Source organism: Pseudomicrostroma glucosiphilum (assembly GCF_003144135.1).
Source record: "Pseudomicrostroma glucosiphilum strain MCA 4718 unplaced genomic scaffold BCV69scaffold_7, whole genome shotgun sequence".
Lineage (NCBI taxonomy): Eukaryota > Fungi > Basidiomycota > Exobasidiomycetes > Microstromatales > Microstromataceae > Microstroma > Microstroma glucosiphilum.
This window is the reverse complement of record NW_020289919.1, coordinates 730,790-746,238: the sequence shown is the minus strand read 5'-3', so window position 1 is coordinate 746,238 and position 15,449 is coordinate 730,790. Positions and strand designations below refer to the sequence as shown.

The following is a 15,449-nucleotide window of genomic DNA, read 5'->3' as shown; positions in this document are numbered from 1 at the left end:
TTGCTGCCGGGGTGCAGCGCCTCCAATCGGGACATGCGGGAACAGGCGTTTGCGGAGTGTGGGAGAAGGGAGTTGTATGCTCAACCCCTCTCAGGGTCGTCAGATAAGCAATCGGGATCGAGCTCAGAGCCGCAAGCGCCTCATTCCATTGCAAGGATTCCTGAGCTTATAAAGTCTCTCCGATAGAGACCAATTCGACTGACAGCTCGGATGCGAACCTTGCTGTCACTTGTCCTTCGGATCTTTTGCCAAGAGACGATGATCCGATGATACGCCTCGCTATGCGACAGCGTGTTATGGCGGAAAACCTGACAGGTGTCAACTCCGTCTTCAAAAGGGCTGCGAGGCTTCACACATGCTGAGCACGCCTCTGAGCTCCGTCGTCTTTCTTTAGAATTCTACTCCCCCAGAAGTAAGCGCCAGGTCGCTACTTGTGATATGCATCGTCCACTGAGCGGTGCTCGTCCTGAATGTGACTGCCACCAAGGGCGGCTTGGCGTATCTACTGCTTTGTTTCATCGCTCTTGGCAAAGCTTGTCATCTTCTCCTCCGCCAATGCGCAGCTTTGAACGCTGGAAGAGAATCCTGGCATTTTCGGATGTGCGCCTCCATTCCCAACCTGTGATTCAGACTGTACTTATAGACGCCATATTCGTCGGCACAGAAGGAGGAGAGCGGAGTCATAATGTCGGCGATGTACTGAGCGCGCCGGGGACGGGACTGGCTGCCGCTCTGGGCAGTGATGAGGCGATGTGCGCAAAGACAGCTTTCGCTTCTGGAGTAAAGGTAGCACCCATGAAGACATGGAAGGCACCCCTGACCTCGCTGTAGTAGACACAGTTGCCAGCTTCTCTTGCCTTCGTGGCGAATGTCCGAGCGTCTATGACGAGAATATCGCCTGAGCCTTGAAACATGTCAATTGGCGGTAATTCCTTCAGGTCGGCATAGAGTGGGCTGAGACGGGGCAGCAGTACGTCGTCATCCGCCGCCCACCACTTTCCACAGAGCCGCAACGCATCAATGGTCAGCATTAGGTCGTTTGACTCTAAGTCACGTGCAGCGGCGTCGGCTAATGTCAGATCCAACCATGGAGAGAAGAGGATGATGCGGGCAGGAAGAGGCAGCCCCATGCGCCTAATTTCAGTTGCATGCCCCAGGGCTAATCCCCCGCCCGCCGAGTCACCTGCGAACACAACGCTGGCGGACGATGTAGTAGCTAAGATTTCGCCATAGACTTCGGCGAGGAAGGAGAATGCAGCGCGGTTGTTGCACTCTGGGGCGAGCGGGTAGAGCGGCACGGTAACGGTGGCCCCGGTCGCTTCCATGAGACTTTTGATTATAGACCAGTGTGGCCCGACGAGGTCTCGCACGTAGGCTCCACCATGGTAGTATACGATGTGCCAGCGACTTGCGCGATTCTTTGGGCCGAAGGTGACGACGCGATGTCCAGCCAGGGTCCTGTCGCGTAGATGATACTGCTTACGCATCCGACCAGGGATGTTAGCTGGGGACGGGTAGGTACGCCCTAGTATATTCGCTTCGTACTTTTGCACATTGGACATCGGCTTTCCTTTGAGCTTCAGATACAAGGCAGCGATCCTCATGCCCAGACTGAGATCATCGCTGCTTGTAGGCGGACTACCGCTGCCGCCAAAAAGGAACATACAAGCCGCACAACCTAGCAGGCCGGCCTACACAGTCAGCTCAACGGTATAGGAGAAGTTGTGATTGAATCTTGGAGCGGCCAATATCAGAAAGCGCTGTCGAAGAGCAAGGCAGAGAGGTCAAATGATATTTGCACTCGGTCCTTCGTCTTGATTGAGAACATTCGAGAATGACAATGATAGATGAGCAGTAATTGCAGCACGTCCCGCGTTAATTTCCAATCCGCCTCTGGAAAGGGACACGTGCCGAATCGCGCGCTAGCCTTTGCTTGCGCATGCCCTTGATATTGGCAGAAGGTATGTGAAGGTAGCTCATAGGGACGTCTTTCCATGCAAACCTATTCGGAAGTCTTGACGTGCTCAGCAGTTACTACGCCAGCTACCGAGTGAACAACTTAAGGAGAAGTAGTCAAACGATCCATCATTTGGGTTCCGGGCAAGCCTGGGAGTGGTCTCGACTCACGATCACACCCCGCATAGGTCGCCGAGGCACGTACAACAGCACAATCAAATCTCGTCTGACGGTCAGCAGGCAGTCTCTCAGCTATTGAAGGGTCGAGCATAGGCGCTCGTTGTTTGCCTTCTTCCTGTATGGCTTGCACCGCTCACAAATTCGAGAAGACCACGTTCGTCCTTCATGTGTTCGTGATACAATGTATGAAGGCAGGCGTTCACACAAGCTGTCTAGTCCCCGCCGCGAGCAGACCAAAGTGGCAGAGACTTCGTTGTGTCTCGTCATGTACCATAGGGTTCCGCCCACATCCTCTCACCCGCCCATCCTGGCCAGCACCCAGCTCTCCCTCTCCACCCGAGCGAGCTGCACAGTCAGCAGCTTGAGACGCATCCTACAATCCTCCAACCTCTCCTTCTCGCTCTGACTGAGCACCTTTTCAACTCCCTCGCTCTGCACATCCGTCCTCTCAATCTTTGCCAGTAGCACTTTGGCCTTCTCCCTCTCTTTAGCCCTCCTCTGTGCCAGACGAGCTTGTGTGCGGTGCAGTCTGTCCGAGAGCCAGGAGAGGGCGCGGGGGTAGTCGATGTAGTAGAGGAAAAATGTTCGCTGTGGGTTGCGGTCTGCAGACTTGGGTACTTCTTGCAGTGCGATTACGCTGGCAGAGAAGAGCTTGTTGCAGGCCTCACGCGTCTCGTGGAGAGTCATCAAGGCGAGCTTGTGGATCTGCTTTTCCTCGAGCTTGCCCTCCCTGCGCAGCACGCCCATGACCTTGCCCTCATTTTCGCCAAAGACGCGTTCCACCGTTTGCTTGAGCATATTCCACTTCATCTTGCGAGCAGCAGCAGAATAGTCGACGATGGCGCTGCCAGACAGTCGACTGCCAGTCGGCGTCATGAGGTCGTTAGAGTTGCTTCCTGGCAAGATGTACCTTGCGGCAGACGTCACCGCAGCCAGATCTCGTGGGTTGGGGCGAGTGTTCCTGGTAATCGTATCCTCGGTCCGGGAGAGAAGCGCAACATATTCGCAGATGCAGTCGAAGCGGGTAACTTTGCGCCCGTTGTTGAGGTTCTCAAAGGCACTACGATGGAAGCCGCCCTTCAGATTGAGGGATTGGGGCAAAGAGGCAGCCAGCAGGTGGAGGGAGACGGGTTCTAGCATGGACAAGAACACGATTGATCCGAGCATCAGCTACTGATCCATTTCAATACTGCTCACCGGGAATTTGGTCCCTTGACTCACCGCCTCTGCTGTCCGCAACGCTCGGCCACATCTCATTCTCAATCTTGCGCGCATCGGCTGCCTCAACGATCTTCATGTAGACATGCGCTGCCTCCTTGTTGAAGTGATTGTGGACAAGCTCGGCGAGGAGCTAATGAGAAGACCAATGGAGAGGCAGAGTCAGTCACCATTCTGGCCATCGTACTTCTAGCTAGGCCAGTCCTGTTGCTCACCTCGTTTCGGATGTGTACGTCGAACCGATCGTAGTTGACTCTGACAAAGGTATCCTCCTGCAAAAATCAATGGCAGACAGCTCCTGTTAGCTGCTAGAACACGGGGATCCAGGCGAGCGTAGTTCAAGCACTTACATCCACGATGATCTCGTCCAGCCGCTCCTTTTCGAAATCCGTCAGAGCTTCCATCCAGCCTACTTTCGCCTGGTCTTTGCTGACATGACCATTCGTCTTCGAGCCATGACGGCGAGCCCTTTTTTCGTCATCGTCGTCCTCGCTTCTCTTCCGTTTGCGATCATCCCCGCTATCACTGTCACTGCCATCTAGCGCTGGCCGCTTGTTCCGAACCTGCACTTTCGGAGCTGAATTGGAGCTGCGCTTTTTGCCATTGCTCTTCGAGCTGGAAGCCCTTGCTTCTGAGCTGTCAGCGCTGGTCCGGCTCTGTAATAGGGACAGCAGCCAAGCACCGCAGAGATCTGTCAGAAATGCAATCTTTCATTGCCGCCAGGCCACTGTCCGAGCAATGCTCAACTCACCCTCACGCCAGTGCCCCTGTTTGCTGCTCTCTCCTCGATGATTCGAGACTTTACTTTACCGTCTATATCCCTCAAGTCCTTGGGTCCTGGAACACCCTTGTGGCCCTTCTTTTCCTCGAGTGTATATGCGATTGTCAGCTCGTGAGGAGAGACGGAGGTGAGGAAGGAGGAGGGAATGAGGTAGGCCGAGAGGAGCATGTAGGTCAAGAGGGGACGAGTATAGGGCGAGATTGCAGGAAGCTGAGAGAGGATGTCGGATACCTGGAGCTTGCCATGCAAAAGGATCATGCGAATGATCGCCAGGCCCTGTATAGAGAGAGGGGCAGTGTATAGGCGTCAGTCTCTCGGGAGCAACCTCGAGGCCACGCTTTGGTCTGTCATTCCTTTGCTGCTCTGAGACCACTCACCTCTTCGCCCCATAGCTTCTCTGCCGTCTCCATGAAGCTTCCAAATCGATTCCGAATGAGAATTGCCTCTGGGTTGATCTCAAAGTACTCTATTCCTCCAGGTTCTTCATGACTGCGAATGATGCTGCCATCTGCATCGAGGCGGATATGGTAAAGGAGGTTGTGCTGCACAAGCGTGAGAATGGTGTGTAAGATTTGTGTCTTCTGAGGCTGTACAGCATACTGGCTCGTGCTGGGCGCCGAGGACGAGGCGGACGAGGAAGAGGTAGGTCCAGTGCTTCCTGCTCCTGCTTCTGGGGAGAGGATGAACCTCTGCAGCTCATTGAGCGATAGACGCCCCCTTTGGAGTAGAACAGAGGCTACATTGGCTGCGACTGGTCCAAAGTGATCCAGGACAATCTGCTCACAGAGGCGGAGCTTCTCCCTGCTGTGTGTGGTACGCGAGGAGGACATGCCATCTGGATGGAGTGCTGCCTCGTCTTCAAGTGGGGCGTCATCGGTGGCCTCGCCTGCCTCTGCTGCCGACTTCTTGGGCGGCATTGTGGGCGTAGCGGTGCTAGACCAGCGAGCTGACAAGGAAGAGACGATGGGTGGTGACTTGTACGAGGTGCTCACTCGATACAAGGAAGGCGTCCGTCGTCCGTCGTGCGCCTGTCCTCCAACTTCGGTCCGACCAAATTTCCCTGGGTGCGAGCGCGTGTGTGTGCCTTGGCGTGGCTGCCTGTCTTTCGCGCGGGGCTGTGGCCTGCCTCCGCCTCTGCTTCCGTCTTGGCTGGGCTCTGCTTCCGTTGTGCGTGAGCTTCTCCACATTCGCAGCCTTTGGACGTTGCTCTTTGCCGGCAGTGCTTCCTACTCGAGGAGCTTCACGAGCACAACACTGCCGCCACCTCGACCCATACAAGCACACTTCACGACAACACTACGACTTTCATCCCATCTACCACCTGACATGTCATCCGCTACTGACCTCGCCGAGACCAAGCACGCCGGAGAGGACGGCTCTACGCTCGAAGCCCCTCCCGCAGAGCCACAGCCGCAAAGACCGCAACCTCCTCTCTCAACAAAGACTTCCCGAAGCCTCTCTGCCTCGACGGACGGACTCGTCCTCTTTGACCTCACCAACGAGGTTGGGGGCACCCTCGCCTTTTCACCACACTGCATGAAGTCCATCATCGACCTCAAGCTGCTTGGGGTAGGATATGAAAGACAAAGATTGAGTTTCGTCCAAGTGCGAAGAGATCTGGAGAAGCGCATCGGACAGGGAGTGACGGTACCGAGCTTAGAGCTGAGTGATGGAAGTCACTTGACCGATAGCTGGAAGATTGCCGAGGTGAGTGGGCGAGCTGAGAGTGCAGAGATACACTGTTCCGCTCTATCAGAAGGCTGAAAGCAACCCTCCCTTCGGACTATGACCCTCTTCACTCCTTCGCAGTATCTCGAAGCCAAGCATCCCCGCGGCTTCCTCCTCTTCCCAAACTCAGCCGTGAAGTCCTATGCCGCCTCTCTAAACGAGTTCGGCAAGCTCCTCGCCCCGCATATCGGAGCTCTCACCATCCCTCAAATTGCCCAAAAGCTCGACGAGCCCTCCCGCGAGTACTTCATCGACTCCAAGATCGGTCAAGCTCGTTTTGGACGTCTGAGTGGACTAGGAGAAGAGGAGAAGGAGGGACATGTACAGAGTGCAAAGAAGATGCTGGGGATCGTGGAAAGCAGTCTGGCGTGCGAGGCGGCCAAGGCTGATGCGGGGAGTGTGCAGAGTGGGGGCAACAGGTGGCTAGCGGGGACGGAGCTACCGAGTCATGCTGATGTGAGTTCAAAGGGGCACTTGAAAAGCTGTGAGCTCCTTGCCCTATACTGACCAAGTCTCTATCTCCATCTCTCTCTCTACCCCTCTTTCCAGGCCTGCCTCTTCGGCTGGTACTGCTACACGCGCAGTGCAGGCGACGCAGCCACGAGGGAAATTTGGTTTGAGCATGAGCACCTCAAGAAGTGGGTAAAGGACATGATTCAGTGGTGTGGACCCGAGATCACAAATGACTTGATCTGAGCTGGAGGGGGCCGGGGGCAGGAGAGAGTAGCAGGAGGGGTCGGAAGGTGGGGAAAAGGGGGGAAAGCGTAGCTAGACCTTGGTCGATAGTGCAGCATGTCCACTAGACACAAATATATCAATCGTGGGCTCAAAGAAGGAGCAGCCCCTCTAATCAATCCAGTTTGTTTTGCTATTGCAAATGTCGGGCTGGACTTGGCAGCCGTTGCCTCAGATAGGAGCCGCCGTCTCTGCCGCCGGGCGATCTCGCTCCTCAGTCTTCGGCACTTCCTCTCCCCCTGCTGCTGCTGATTCCTGCACAGCCTGCGCTCCTTTCCCACCGCCATCCTGCCCCTCCAACCTCTTCGTCTTGATACTATTCGCCAGCTCCAGCGGGTTCATCTTGCAAAATCGCACATAATTCGAAAGGACTCCAATACCCGCCTGGGCCTTGTGAATCTCCACCACCACCCACTTCTCTGCCTTTTTCAGATCTGCCCTCCATCCCCCGCCACCGCCTCCGCCTGCCGGGGAGCGGGGAATAGCCTGAGCTGTAAGCTCGATGACTTCTGTGCGACTGAGGGTGTTGTGCGAGCGGATCCGCGGGTCGATCTTGAATGTCCCGGCGCCGTCGGCGGGGAAGAACCTTGGGAGGACCTTACGCGCAAAGAGGTCTAGCTCTTGGTGATTGGCAAGACAGAGTCCTGCGACCGGGGAGAGACGACTGATGATGCGGCTGCGAGCTTCGCCGGTGCGCTCCACTTCGCTCAGGAAGGTGTCGCAGAGGTCAAAAGGATCCAGGACATGGTGCACGCCAATGAAGACGAGGCACTCTGTACCCGTCTCCATCAGTCGGAAGGCTGGGGCTGTGGCTGGCTTCTCTTGCCCACCCTCCCCGCCCTCTTGGCCCTTGCCTTGCTGCTGGGGCGCTTTCCGCTTGCCGAACGTCTTTGAGTCTGCTTCACGAAGACTAGCCAGCTCTGCTCGTAGCTCATCTTCAATACTAGTTGCTTTCGCAGTGGGCGCGACCTGCTCTATCTTTGCCGGCTCTGGCAGCTTGCTAGAAGATGCCTCTGCTTGCCTCGTCTCTTGTGAACTCGTGCTAGGTATAGCCTCCACTGGAGACGTACCGGCCGCTGGCAAGGTCGGTCCGTTTCTCAAGTCATCATCGTCTCCGTCATCAACATTTGCGTCCACAGCCTTGGGCGGTCTGATGGGAATCGGCAGCTGCGAAAGGTCCAGGTTTGGGTAGAGCGAGGCGGCAGTCTGAGGGTATAGGGTTGCGGCACGGAGGCCGGTGAGATCAGAACTTGACCCATGCTCTTCACTAATGCTCTCCTCTCGGCTCACATCTGTCAGAATCTCTATCAGCTCGTTGGCAGCTTTGCGCTCCTTGCCTCTTGGACATGTCTAAAGGGCGAGAAGCAGGCATGGTAAGCCGCCATCTGTATGTGCGGACCTCACCTCCAGTCTTGTCCAGCGCGACTGCTCACCATGAAGATACCATGTCCAGTCCAGTTCGTATCGGCTGCTCTCCATTGTTTCTTCTTTTGACCTCTCTCTTCGCCCCCCCTTTTCCGTTTGCCTCCATGCTGAGGACGAGCCATGTTCGAATGAGGGGAGTGTAGCGGCAGGAGAGAAGCTCGTCTAGGAAGAAGTGCAAGGGCCAAGTCGTCGTCCGCACACAATTTTCAAACCCCGCTCCCGCATCGGCGGGTGGCTCGAAAAATGCGAGGCCTCCAATGTCGGCGTCCTTTCGTCTCATCGCCATCACTCGCGTATATTCGACACTCACAACCATCGCACCTGATGGCCTCGTCTTCCTCCTCGACGGCAGTAGCAGCGCTGCGTCGTCTTGCCACTCTCCGCTCACAGATCTTCCAGACCCTTCCTCCTCCACCGGCAAGCGCGCCCGGCGGGATCCGCACTGGTGCAAAGTTCCTCAAAGCTCCTCTCAAGGGTCCCTCGATGCTGGAGTACTACCCACCCACACTGAAGCTCAAGGGTCTTGGAGAGAGGATATGGGGACAAGAAGGAGTGGAGAGGGGACTACTTTTGATGGACCCGAGGGAGAGGCAGAGGTTGGAGGATGTGGAGAGGCGGAAGAAGATGGGCAAGGGACCGCCTAAGAAGGGTAAGTGGACAGAGGCCTGGCTGGCAGAGAGATGCGGCAGTCGATATGCTGTGGGCTGTTAAAGATGGAGAAGCATAGTCATGATGTTTGCTGACCTTCATTCACTCTCCTCCCTCCCCTCATCGCTCGGTCACTTCAGGTCAAGGTCGTCGTGCTGCTATGAAGTCCAAGGGAAAGAGGTGATGAGAAGGTAGACTATTTCACAGCTCTTTCAAGTCAGGCATCCGAGTTCTTCAATGCGTACACAACGGACAGCCTACAGAGATTGACGATGCAGCTCTCGCTACGGAACGAGCGCAGTGGCATGTCCGGGTACTTTCTCGCAGACCAGGACGGATTTTTGTCTCTTTCAACGGTGTCTCAGTCGTATATCTTTCACCTCTGCGTCTACAGAGTCAAACAATGTAATAGCATCTAGTCATTTTTCTCTCCGGCCGTGTGCCCGTCTGGCATTGAGCAATAGTTACTACGCAGACCTCGTGCCAGTTTGTCCTGTCACGCGGGAGTATTCCCTCAGAAGTCTTGTCTATCCTGCTTGATGCGCATGCCATTCCTGCTGACTAGTCCTGTACCAGCACTCGACCCGCCTTGTGCAATGTTCAAGCTCATCTCGCCATTGATCCCTTGAGCTGCCCTGCATGCGAGATGGGCGTGAGATGTGCGGGTGATCTATGTCTCAGGGTGGGCGTGGTGCACCCAGGTCCAGGTCAGGACAAGGAGACAGAGGGCAGCAGCTGGCCGGCCATTGTCTCAGCTGCGCCCAGATGGGGCAGACTTGCACGCAGGCGCACGCACAAGGGCGCACACACGCCGCGCTTCCGTGGCTCGGTTCTGCTGCCTGGCGTCCTTTCCCCCCACACACACACCACGGCCAGTGCCGGGGGTGGCTCTCCTTTGTCGTGCCAGCCAGCCCGCGTACCATTGTTGCTACCACGCACTTCCACGCACCCAGAAGACGTACTCACCTCTGCATCCTACCATCACACCACACACATCCTCTCCTCTATCTCACGACGACAAGCGATTGCTCACACTCGCGAGCGTCAGCCTCTTTGCCTTGTCCTCCCCCCGACCAACACTCACACTCTTTCACTGCTTTCCTCGCGCATCTCACTACCACCACGACTCCATCACCTTGGACACCTCCCATCGCATCGCTCACGTGCGTCTCAACCAGCAACATCGGCCAACGTAGGGCTCATTGATCATCGCCCATCAATTGATCAACGCGTAACTCTCACATCGTCTCACCTCTTGCGGGAAGCCCAAACGCTATCCCTACCAGTGAGATCGATATTGATCTCTTGCCCTCATCTCGGTCGCAGACCGTCATCGCTGAACCCCTGCAGCGTCATCACAGGCCATCTACCCCGACGTGTCCTCTACCATGAGCGCGACTCAGAGGCAACAACCCCTCTACAGCCTCAACCCTTCGGGGGGAAGCAACAATGGTAGTCACTCGGGCTCCCTCGTTGCACCCCCGTCTCCAGATGTGCGCGAAGGGTCATTAGCCAGTGGAAGTCGCAGCCAATTGGGTGAGGCGAGCAGTACGTTTAGCAGAAGTGGAAGTGTGTCCACCACGGGAGGTCTGCCGCAGAGGAGGGAGACGGGAGGTTCGATGAGTGGACAGAGGAACACGAACAGGTATAGCGTGACCGCACTGTACTCCATGGTAGCCGAGCAAGATGTGGACGTAGAGGACGATTTAGCCAGAGGTGAGTCAAAACTCGTCTCGCCACAACAGTCGCCGCCGAGACAAGCAGCTCACTTATCTTCCCTCTTGCGGGGCCCCACTATTGTTTCTCAGCGCAAAAGCGGTTGCGAGAGCTCAAGGGAAGGATATCGGCCCAGTCAAAGAAGAACTTTGTCTTGGAGAGGGACGTGAGATATCTCGACAGTCGGATCGCGTTGCTCATTGCCAACCGCATGGCTTTGGATGAGGTGAGTCGGAGAAATAGTAGTATCGCCAAGGCTACTGATAGCACGAGAGAGATTGCTCACGCGACTAGTCATCTTCGACCTCACTCCCATCTCTCAGCAGAGCGAAGTAGCCAGCACTCTCGAAGAGGCCGAACAGCCGCCAGGAACAGTGTTGGACGATCGCAAGACGCAGCAGTACGGCAATCTTTTCTTCCTGCTTCAGACAGAACCCCGTCACATTGCCGCCCTCTGTCGTCTTGTCAGCCTGTCAGAAATTGACACGCTACTGCAAACGGTCATGTTTACGCTGTACGGAAACCAATATGAGAGTCGAGAAGAGCATCTGCTCCTCACAATGTTCCAGGTGAGTCGGGCGCGCACACAGAAGGCAACAACGCTGAGGCGCCGTGCAAGACTGACCCATCGGCGACGCTTATGCCCCACCAGTCTGTCCTCTCGGCGCAATTCGAGACTGCGACCGACTTTGGTTCTTTGCTAAGAGCCAACACTCCCGTTTCTCGAATGATGACCACCTATACCCGGAGAGGTCCCGGACAGAGCTATCTCAAGACGGTCCTCGCCGAACGCATCAACTCCCTGATCGAGCACAAGGATCTTAACCTGGAGGTCAATCCCCTCAAGGTGTATGAGCAGATGATCAGCCAAATCGAAGAAGACACTGGGACCTTGCCCGCCGATTTGCCTCGCAGTGTCACGCCTGAAGTTGCGCAAGAGAATGCAGATGTGCAAGCCATCATTGCGCCTCGTCTGACAATGCTGATGGAGATCGCCAACAGCTTTCTCTCGACGATCATCAACTCACTCGATGAGGTTCCTTATGGTATCAGATGGATCTGCAAGCAGATTCGTTCTTTGACGAAGCGCAAGTACCCTGACGCTACCGACTTTGCTATCTGCTCCCTCATTGGTGGCTTCTTCTTCTTGCGGTTCATCAACCCGGCCATCGTTACCCCTCAAGCATATATGCTCGTTGACGGACCACCGGCCAAGCATCCCCGGAGGACGTTGACGTTGATCGCCAAGCTGCTGCAGAACCTGGCCAATAAGCCAAGCTACGCCAAGGAGCAATACATGATGTCACTCAACCCCTTTGTGGAGCAGAACAAGACTCGCATCAACCAGTTCCTACACTCCCTCGCCGACGTCGGGGACTTCTACGATACCCTGGAGATGGACCAGTACATGGCCCTCTCTAAGAAGGACTTGCAGATCCAGATCACACTCAATGAGCTGTACAATACCCACTCGCTCGTGGCTCAACACCTCGATGTCCTAGCGCCAAACGAGAAACATCATCTGAGGATCTTGGTCGGTGAGCTGGCCGGCTCTCCGAGCCAGGTCGCTCGTAAAGAGAACCGCACTGTTGAGCTGCCACTGTTCAGTCGCTGGGAAACACCGATCTCTGACCTCACATCGGCTTTCATTGGCGACAACAATGTCACTCAGAACGATCTGCTCTACATGGAGGCCAAGTCGATCTTTGTCTCCCTCATCCGATCGATCCCTCAATTGGCGGACAAGAAGCCACTCAACCTACCGGCCATTGCGGAGCGCGCTGCTACGACCAAGGATGCTACATTGGTGAGAAAGGGCATCAAAGTCAAGGAGATGCTGAGGGAGCTAGAGGAAATGAAGGTCGTGGACAGGCGCGATGGGTACGCACTGATGACCGACGAAGTGGCGAGTGAAATGGCCCACCTGGGTAATATGAGGGACAAGATCATGCAGGAGATGCGGTCACTGGAAAGCGTCTACAAGACGATCGTGGGCCACAACAACTACCTCCGCTCACAGCTGGATACGTACAAGTCTTACCTCCAGAATGTGAGGATGACCTCTGGTTCTGGCAAGGACAAGGCTGCAGGAGGCGTGGGCGTGGTTGCCTTTGGCGGCAAAGAGAAGAAACAGGGCAAGTCGCAAGTACTCGGTCCGTACCGCTTCAGCCACGCCCAGATGGAGAAGGATGGCATCATAGTCGAATCGACGGTTCCAGAGAACCGGCAGTCGAACATCTACTTTATCATCACTTCTCCTTCACCCGGGACTTTCCTCATTGCTCTCCACTACAAGGGCAGGGACAAGGCCATCCTGGAGATGGACTTGAAGCTGGACGATTTGCTCGAGAAGCAAAAGGATGATGTGCAGACTCTTGACCTAGAGTACGTGCAGCTCAACGTCAACAAGATCCTCGGACTGCTGAACAAGACCTTTGCGAAACGGAAGGCCTGAGGTTACCAGGCAAGGTGGAGCCAGCAAACAGGGTGACTGGTTCTTCAGCAAGCGTCATCGTCAGGAGAGGAAGCGGCGCTCCTCCCGATCGCGAATTTTTCGAAAGAACGGTAAAGCAGCATCTGTTACCTCTAATCACCCTTGTTGTAGTCGCATCCTGTGTGATTCTCTCTCCTCTTGTCTCGTATTACTCTATCCGGTCGCTCTAAATAAGAGATTAGCCCCCCTTCTCACTCATCTCCAATTCCTTTTCTTTCTTCTTCTTCCTCTTCATTACTTGGCTTTTCTCTCTCTTTGACTCTAGTTCTCGTTCATGCTCACCTTGATCTCCTGGAAATAAACATACCCAGTCTCCAATTGTAGCATCGAGCGAGCGAGAGCAGGAGTGCAAGGGCGGCAGGGATTGCGATTACGGAAGGAAAGAGTCACTGCAGATTGTTCTTTATCGATGGCCCATCACCATCTCATCCTCGTTGCCTTTGTCGACGTACTTCCGTGCTTTATGCACCACCCAGGGCGGAATTCAAGGCCAAGCCACGCCCAGCGCGCTCCGACCCGAGCCCGAGCCCCTACTCCACTCTCTCGCCAAGCGACGTTGGCAAATATAGCTCCCCTGAGAGGTCCGCCTCTTTGCCGACACAGCAACCTCGATTGATCCTCCATCATCTCCCCTTCCCACCACCAAAAAGGGGCCCATCATGGGTCCGTTGGCATCCCTGTCCATCCTCTCCATCAGCATGGGAGTGTCCACATTCCTCTTTGGAATGCTACCCTTGACACTCCGTCTCTCCCGCCTGACACTACGTCTTTTAGAGGTGGGAGGAGCTGGATTGCTACTAGGCGCAGCTTGCTCAGTCGTTCTACCCGAAGGAGCAGGAACAATCTTCCGTGAGGAAGGCAGCGGAGGGGGAGAGGATCATCCTGGCCATGTACATGGTAAAGAGGGTCTGGCGAGTATGGAGCCCGAGAATCTCCTCGCGGTCAGCTTCCTCACAGGGGCGCTAGTGATGTTCGTCATCGACCAAATTATGGCTCCTGGTTCTCATTCGCACGACTTTCAACACGATGAGGAACATTCAGTTCCAGGTTCGGGCATCTCCACTTCATCCCAACATGCATCCAGACGGCGCTCCCATTCTGGACCTCATCAGCACCACACGCACGACCCTTCTAGACCGATCCACCGCTTGACCAGACCGGAATCGCTCGTACTTATGCGATCCAGCTCAGTGATAGCGCCCAAGGGACTCGAGGAAGCAACGAAGCAGAATTCCAGTCATGGACTGAGTCGATTTGATGGTCTGCCAGTCTCACCTACCGATACCACTACTCTTGCGGTGGTGCAGTCGCCGAACAGGGGTGGGTTTGGGGCAATAGATCGATCACCACCTTCATCTCCGCATGGGCGTTCCTCTAGAAGTGGCCGAGGCGGCTCCTACAACAGCGGTAGTGCCGGAAGCGATGGCAGTGGAGGAGGGGGTCTAGGACTCTCACCATCAAGAGGTCTCCGGCGAGCCTTTACCTCCATCGCAGGTCTGATCATCCATGCCGCCTGCGATGGAATTGCCATGGGAGCTAGCTCTGCCAGCAAAGACGAGGGACTGAAGTTAGTAGTCGTGGGAGCAATCATGATTCACAAGGCGCCGGCAGCTTTTGGACTTTGCTCACTGCTACTGTCACAACGTCTGTCGCGGAGTGATATCAGACGAGCGATGGGGATCTTCAGTCTTGCGACCCCTTTGGGTGCTTTGACCAGTAAGTGGCAGCCGCAGGGCCGAGACGCCCCTTGGTAGCACAGACTACAGAGCTGACGTCCCGACTGCACATCTCCTCCAGCCTACCTGCTCCTCTCCGTCTTCTTCACAACAGAGCCCTCCTCGGCCTCAGCCCTCCTCACTCCAGACTCAACTTTCACAGCTACCCACGAAGGCGGCAGCGGCGGTGGTGGCATTTCAGGCAAGCACGTAGGGACCGCCCTGACCTTTTCAGCCGGTTCCTTCCTATTTGTCGCCCTAGACGCCGTGCATGAGTTAGCGAGCCACAGTGCGGATGTACACACGGTGCATCTTCCCATTGGCTCGGCTTCGGGCGCAGGCGTGACGCAATCGGCCGCAGGGGAAGGAGGAGAGGGGAGTGAAGACGAGCTGGACGAGGGAGATGAGCGACGCTCTGGCGTGCGGATGACAATTGCAGTGGAGAGACAGACGCTGGGTCGCGCGGGGCGCATACTGGTGCTTCTGGTAGGAGCGATCCTACCTAGAAGTCTGCAGATGCTCTTTGGGCATGGCCATTGAGTGGTCTCAGGCTGGTTCGCTCTGGGTCGGAGGAGCGTCTTTGGTGAGCCATTGGCAGCTCTGCTGATTCGCAAGAGCCTGCGTCCCTGGAATTGGAGGTGGGGTTAGACCTTTCTGTATGTACCCAGACACTTACACACACACACATCGACGCACATGTCCACATCCTTTCTTCATCCAAATGTCACGGAATCTCTATCTACACATTCACAATGAACCCTCACGCCCGGGCCGAGCTGTACTTCTTGACCTCCTTCACCTCTTAGACCCTTGCTACTCCCGAGACGTGCCGCCTGTTCCGCTTCCGACTCCG

At 55.7% G+C, this 15,449-nt stretch overlaps 7 protein-coding genes across 7 annotated transcripts; 4 read left to right on the top strand and 3 right to left on the bottom strand.

Moving 5' to 3' along the window:
* Window positions 1-393: 393 nt before the first annotated feature.
* BCV69DRAFT_199690 (alpha/beta hydrolase domain-containing protein) lies at window positions 394-1,865 on the bottom strand. Its single transcript, XM_025489667.1, has one exon. It carries the CDS (start codon window positions 1,662-1,664, stop codon window positions 681-683), a length of 984 nt encoding a protein of 327 aa, XP_025347959.1. The 5' UTR covers window positions 1,665-1,865; the 3' UTR covers window positions 394-680.
* Window positions 1,866-2,148: 283 nt separating this feature from the next.
* On the bottom strand, window positions 2,149-5,155 carry BCV69DRAFT_283015 (hypothetical protein). Its single transcript, XM_025492559.1, has 6 exons — window positions 4,513-5,155; window positions 4,106-4,411; window positions 3,705-4,010; window positions 3,570-3,626; window positions 3,358-3,487; window positions 2,149-3,269 (listed from the first exon to the last, which is right to left on the bottom strand). The coding sequence occupies exons 1-6, from the start codon at window positions 5,050-5,052 to the stop codon at window positions 2,431-2,433; spliced, it is 2,178 nt and encodes a 725-aa protein (XP_025347958.1). The 5' UTR covers window positions 5,053-5,155; the 3' UTR covers window positions 2,149-2,430.
* Window positions 5,156-5,329: 174 nt separating this feature from the next.
* Window positions 5,330-6,619, top strand: BCV69DRAFT_270501 (hypothetical protein). The gene is made up of 3 exons (XM_025490927.1): window positions 5,330-5,842; window positions 5,945-6,319; window positions 6,413-6,619. The coding sequence occupies exons 1-3, from the start codon at window positions 5,462-5,464 to the stop codon at window positions 6,557-6,559; spliced, it is 903 nt and encodes a 300-aa protein (XP_025347957.1). The 5' UTR covers window positions 5,330-5,461; the 3' UTR covers window positions 6,560-6,619.
* A 66-nt stretch (window positions 6,620-6,685) lies between these two features.
* BCV69DRAFT_312738 (hypothetical protein) lies at window positions 6,686-8,163 on the bottom strand. Its single transcript, XM_025494966.1, has 3 exons — window positions 8,032-8,163; window positions 7,889-7,948; window positions 6,686-7,804 (listed from the first exon to the last, which is right to left on the bottom strand). The coding sequence occupies exons 1-3, from the start codon at window positions 8,143-8,145 to the stop codon at window positions 6,770-6,772; spliced, it is 1,209 nt and encodes a 402-aa protein (XP_025347956.1). The 5' UTR covers window positions 8,146-8,163; the 3' UTR covers window positions 6,686-6,769.
* Window positions 8,164-8,342: 179 nt separating this feature from the next.
* BCV69DRAFT_283012 (hypothetical protein) lies at window positions 8,343-8,964 on the top strand. Its single transcript, XM_025492558.1, has 2 exons — window positions 8,343-8,672; window positions 8,812-8,964. The coding sequence occupies exons 1-2, from the start codon at window positions 8,348-8,350 to the stop codon at window positions 8,853-8,855; spliced, it is 369 nt and encodes a 122-aa protein (XP_025347955.1). The 5' UTR covers window positions 8,343-8,347; the 3' UTR covers window positions 8,856-8,964.
* A 1,004-nt stretch (window positions 8,965-9,968) lies between these two features.
* BCV69DRAFT_199626 (putative ras GTPase-activating protein sar1) lies at window positions 9,969-12,951 on the top strand. The gene is made up of 4 exons (XM_025489666.1): window positions 9,969-10,387; window positions 10,480-10,613; window positions 10,711-10,956; window positions 11,040-12,951. Exons 1-4 carry the CDS (start codon window positions 10,060-10,062, stop codon window positions 12,840-12,842), a joined length of 2,511 nt encoding a protein of 836 aa, XP_025347954.1. The 5' UTR covers window positions 9,969-10,059; the 3' UTR covers window positions 12,843-12,951.
* A 1,105-nt stretch (window positions 12,952-14,056) lies between these two features.
* Window positions 14,057-15,136, top strand: BCV69DRAFT_249234 (hypothetical protein; the record flags this gene model as incomplete). Its single annotated transcript, XM_025490333.1, has 2 exons — window positions 14,057-14,597; window positions 14,679-15,136. 2 exons carry the CDS (start codon window positions 14,057-14,059, stop codon window positions 15,134-15,136), a joined length of 999 nt encoding a protein of 332 aa, XP_025347953.1.
* Window positions 15,137-15,449: the final 313 nt, after the last annotated feature.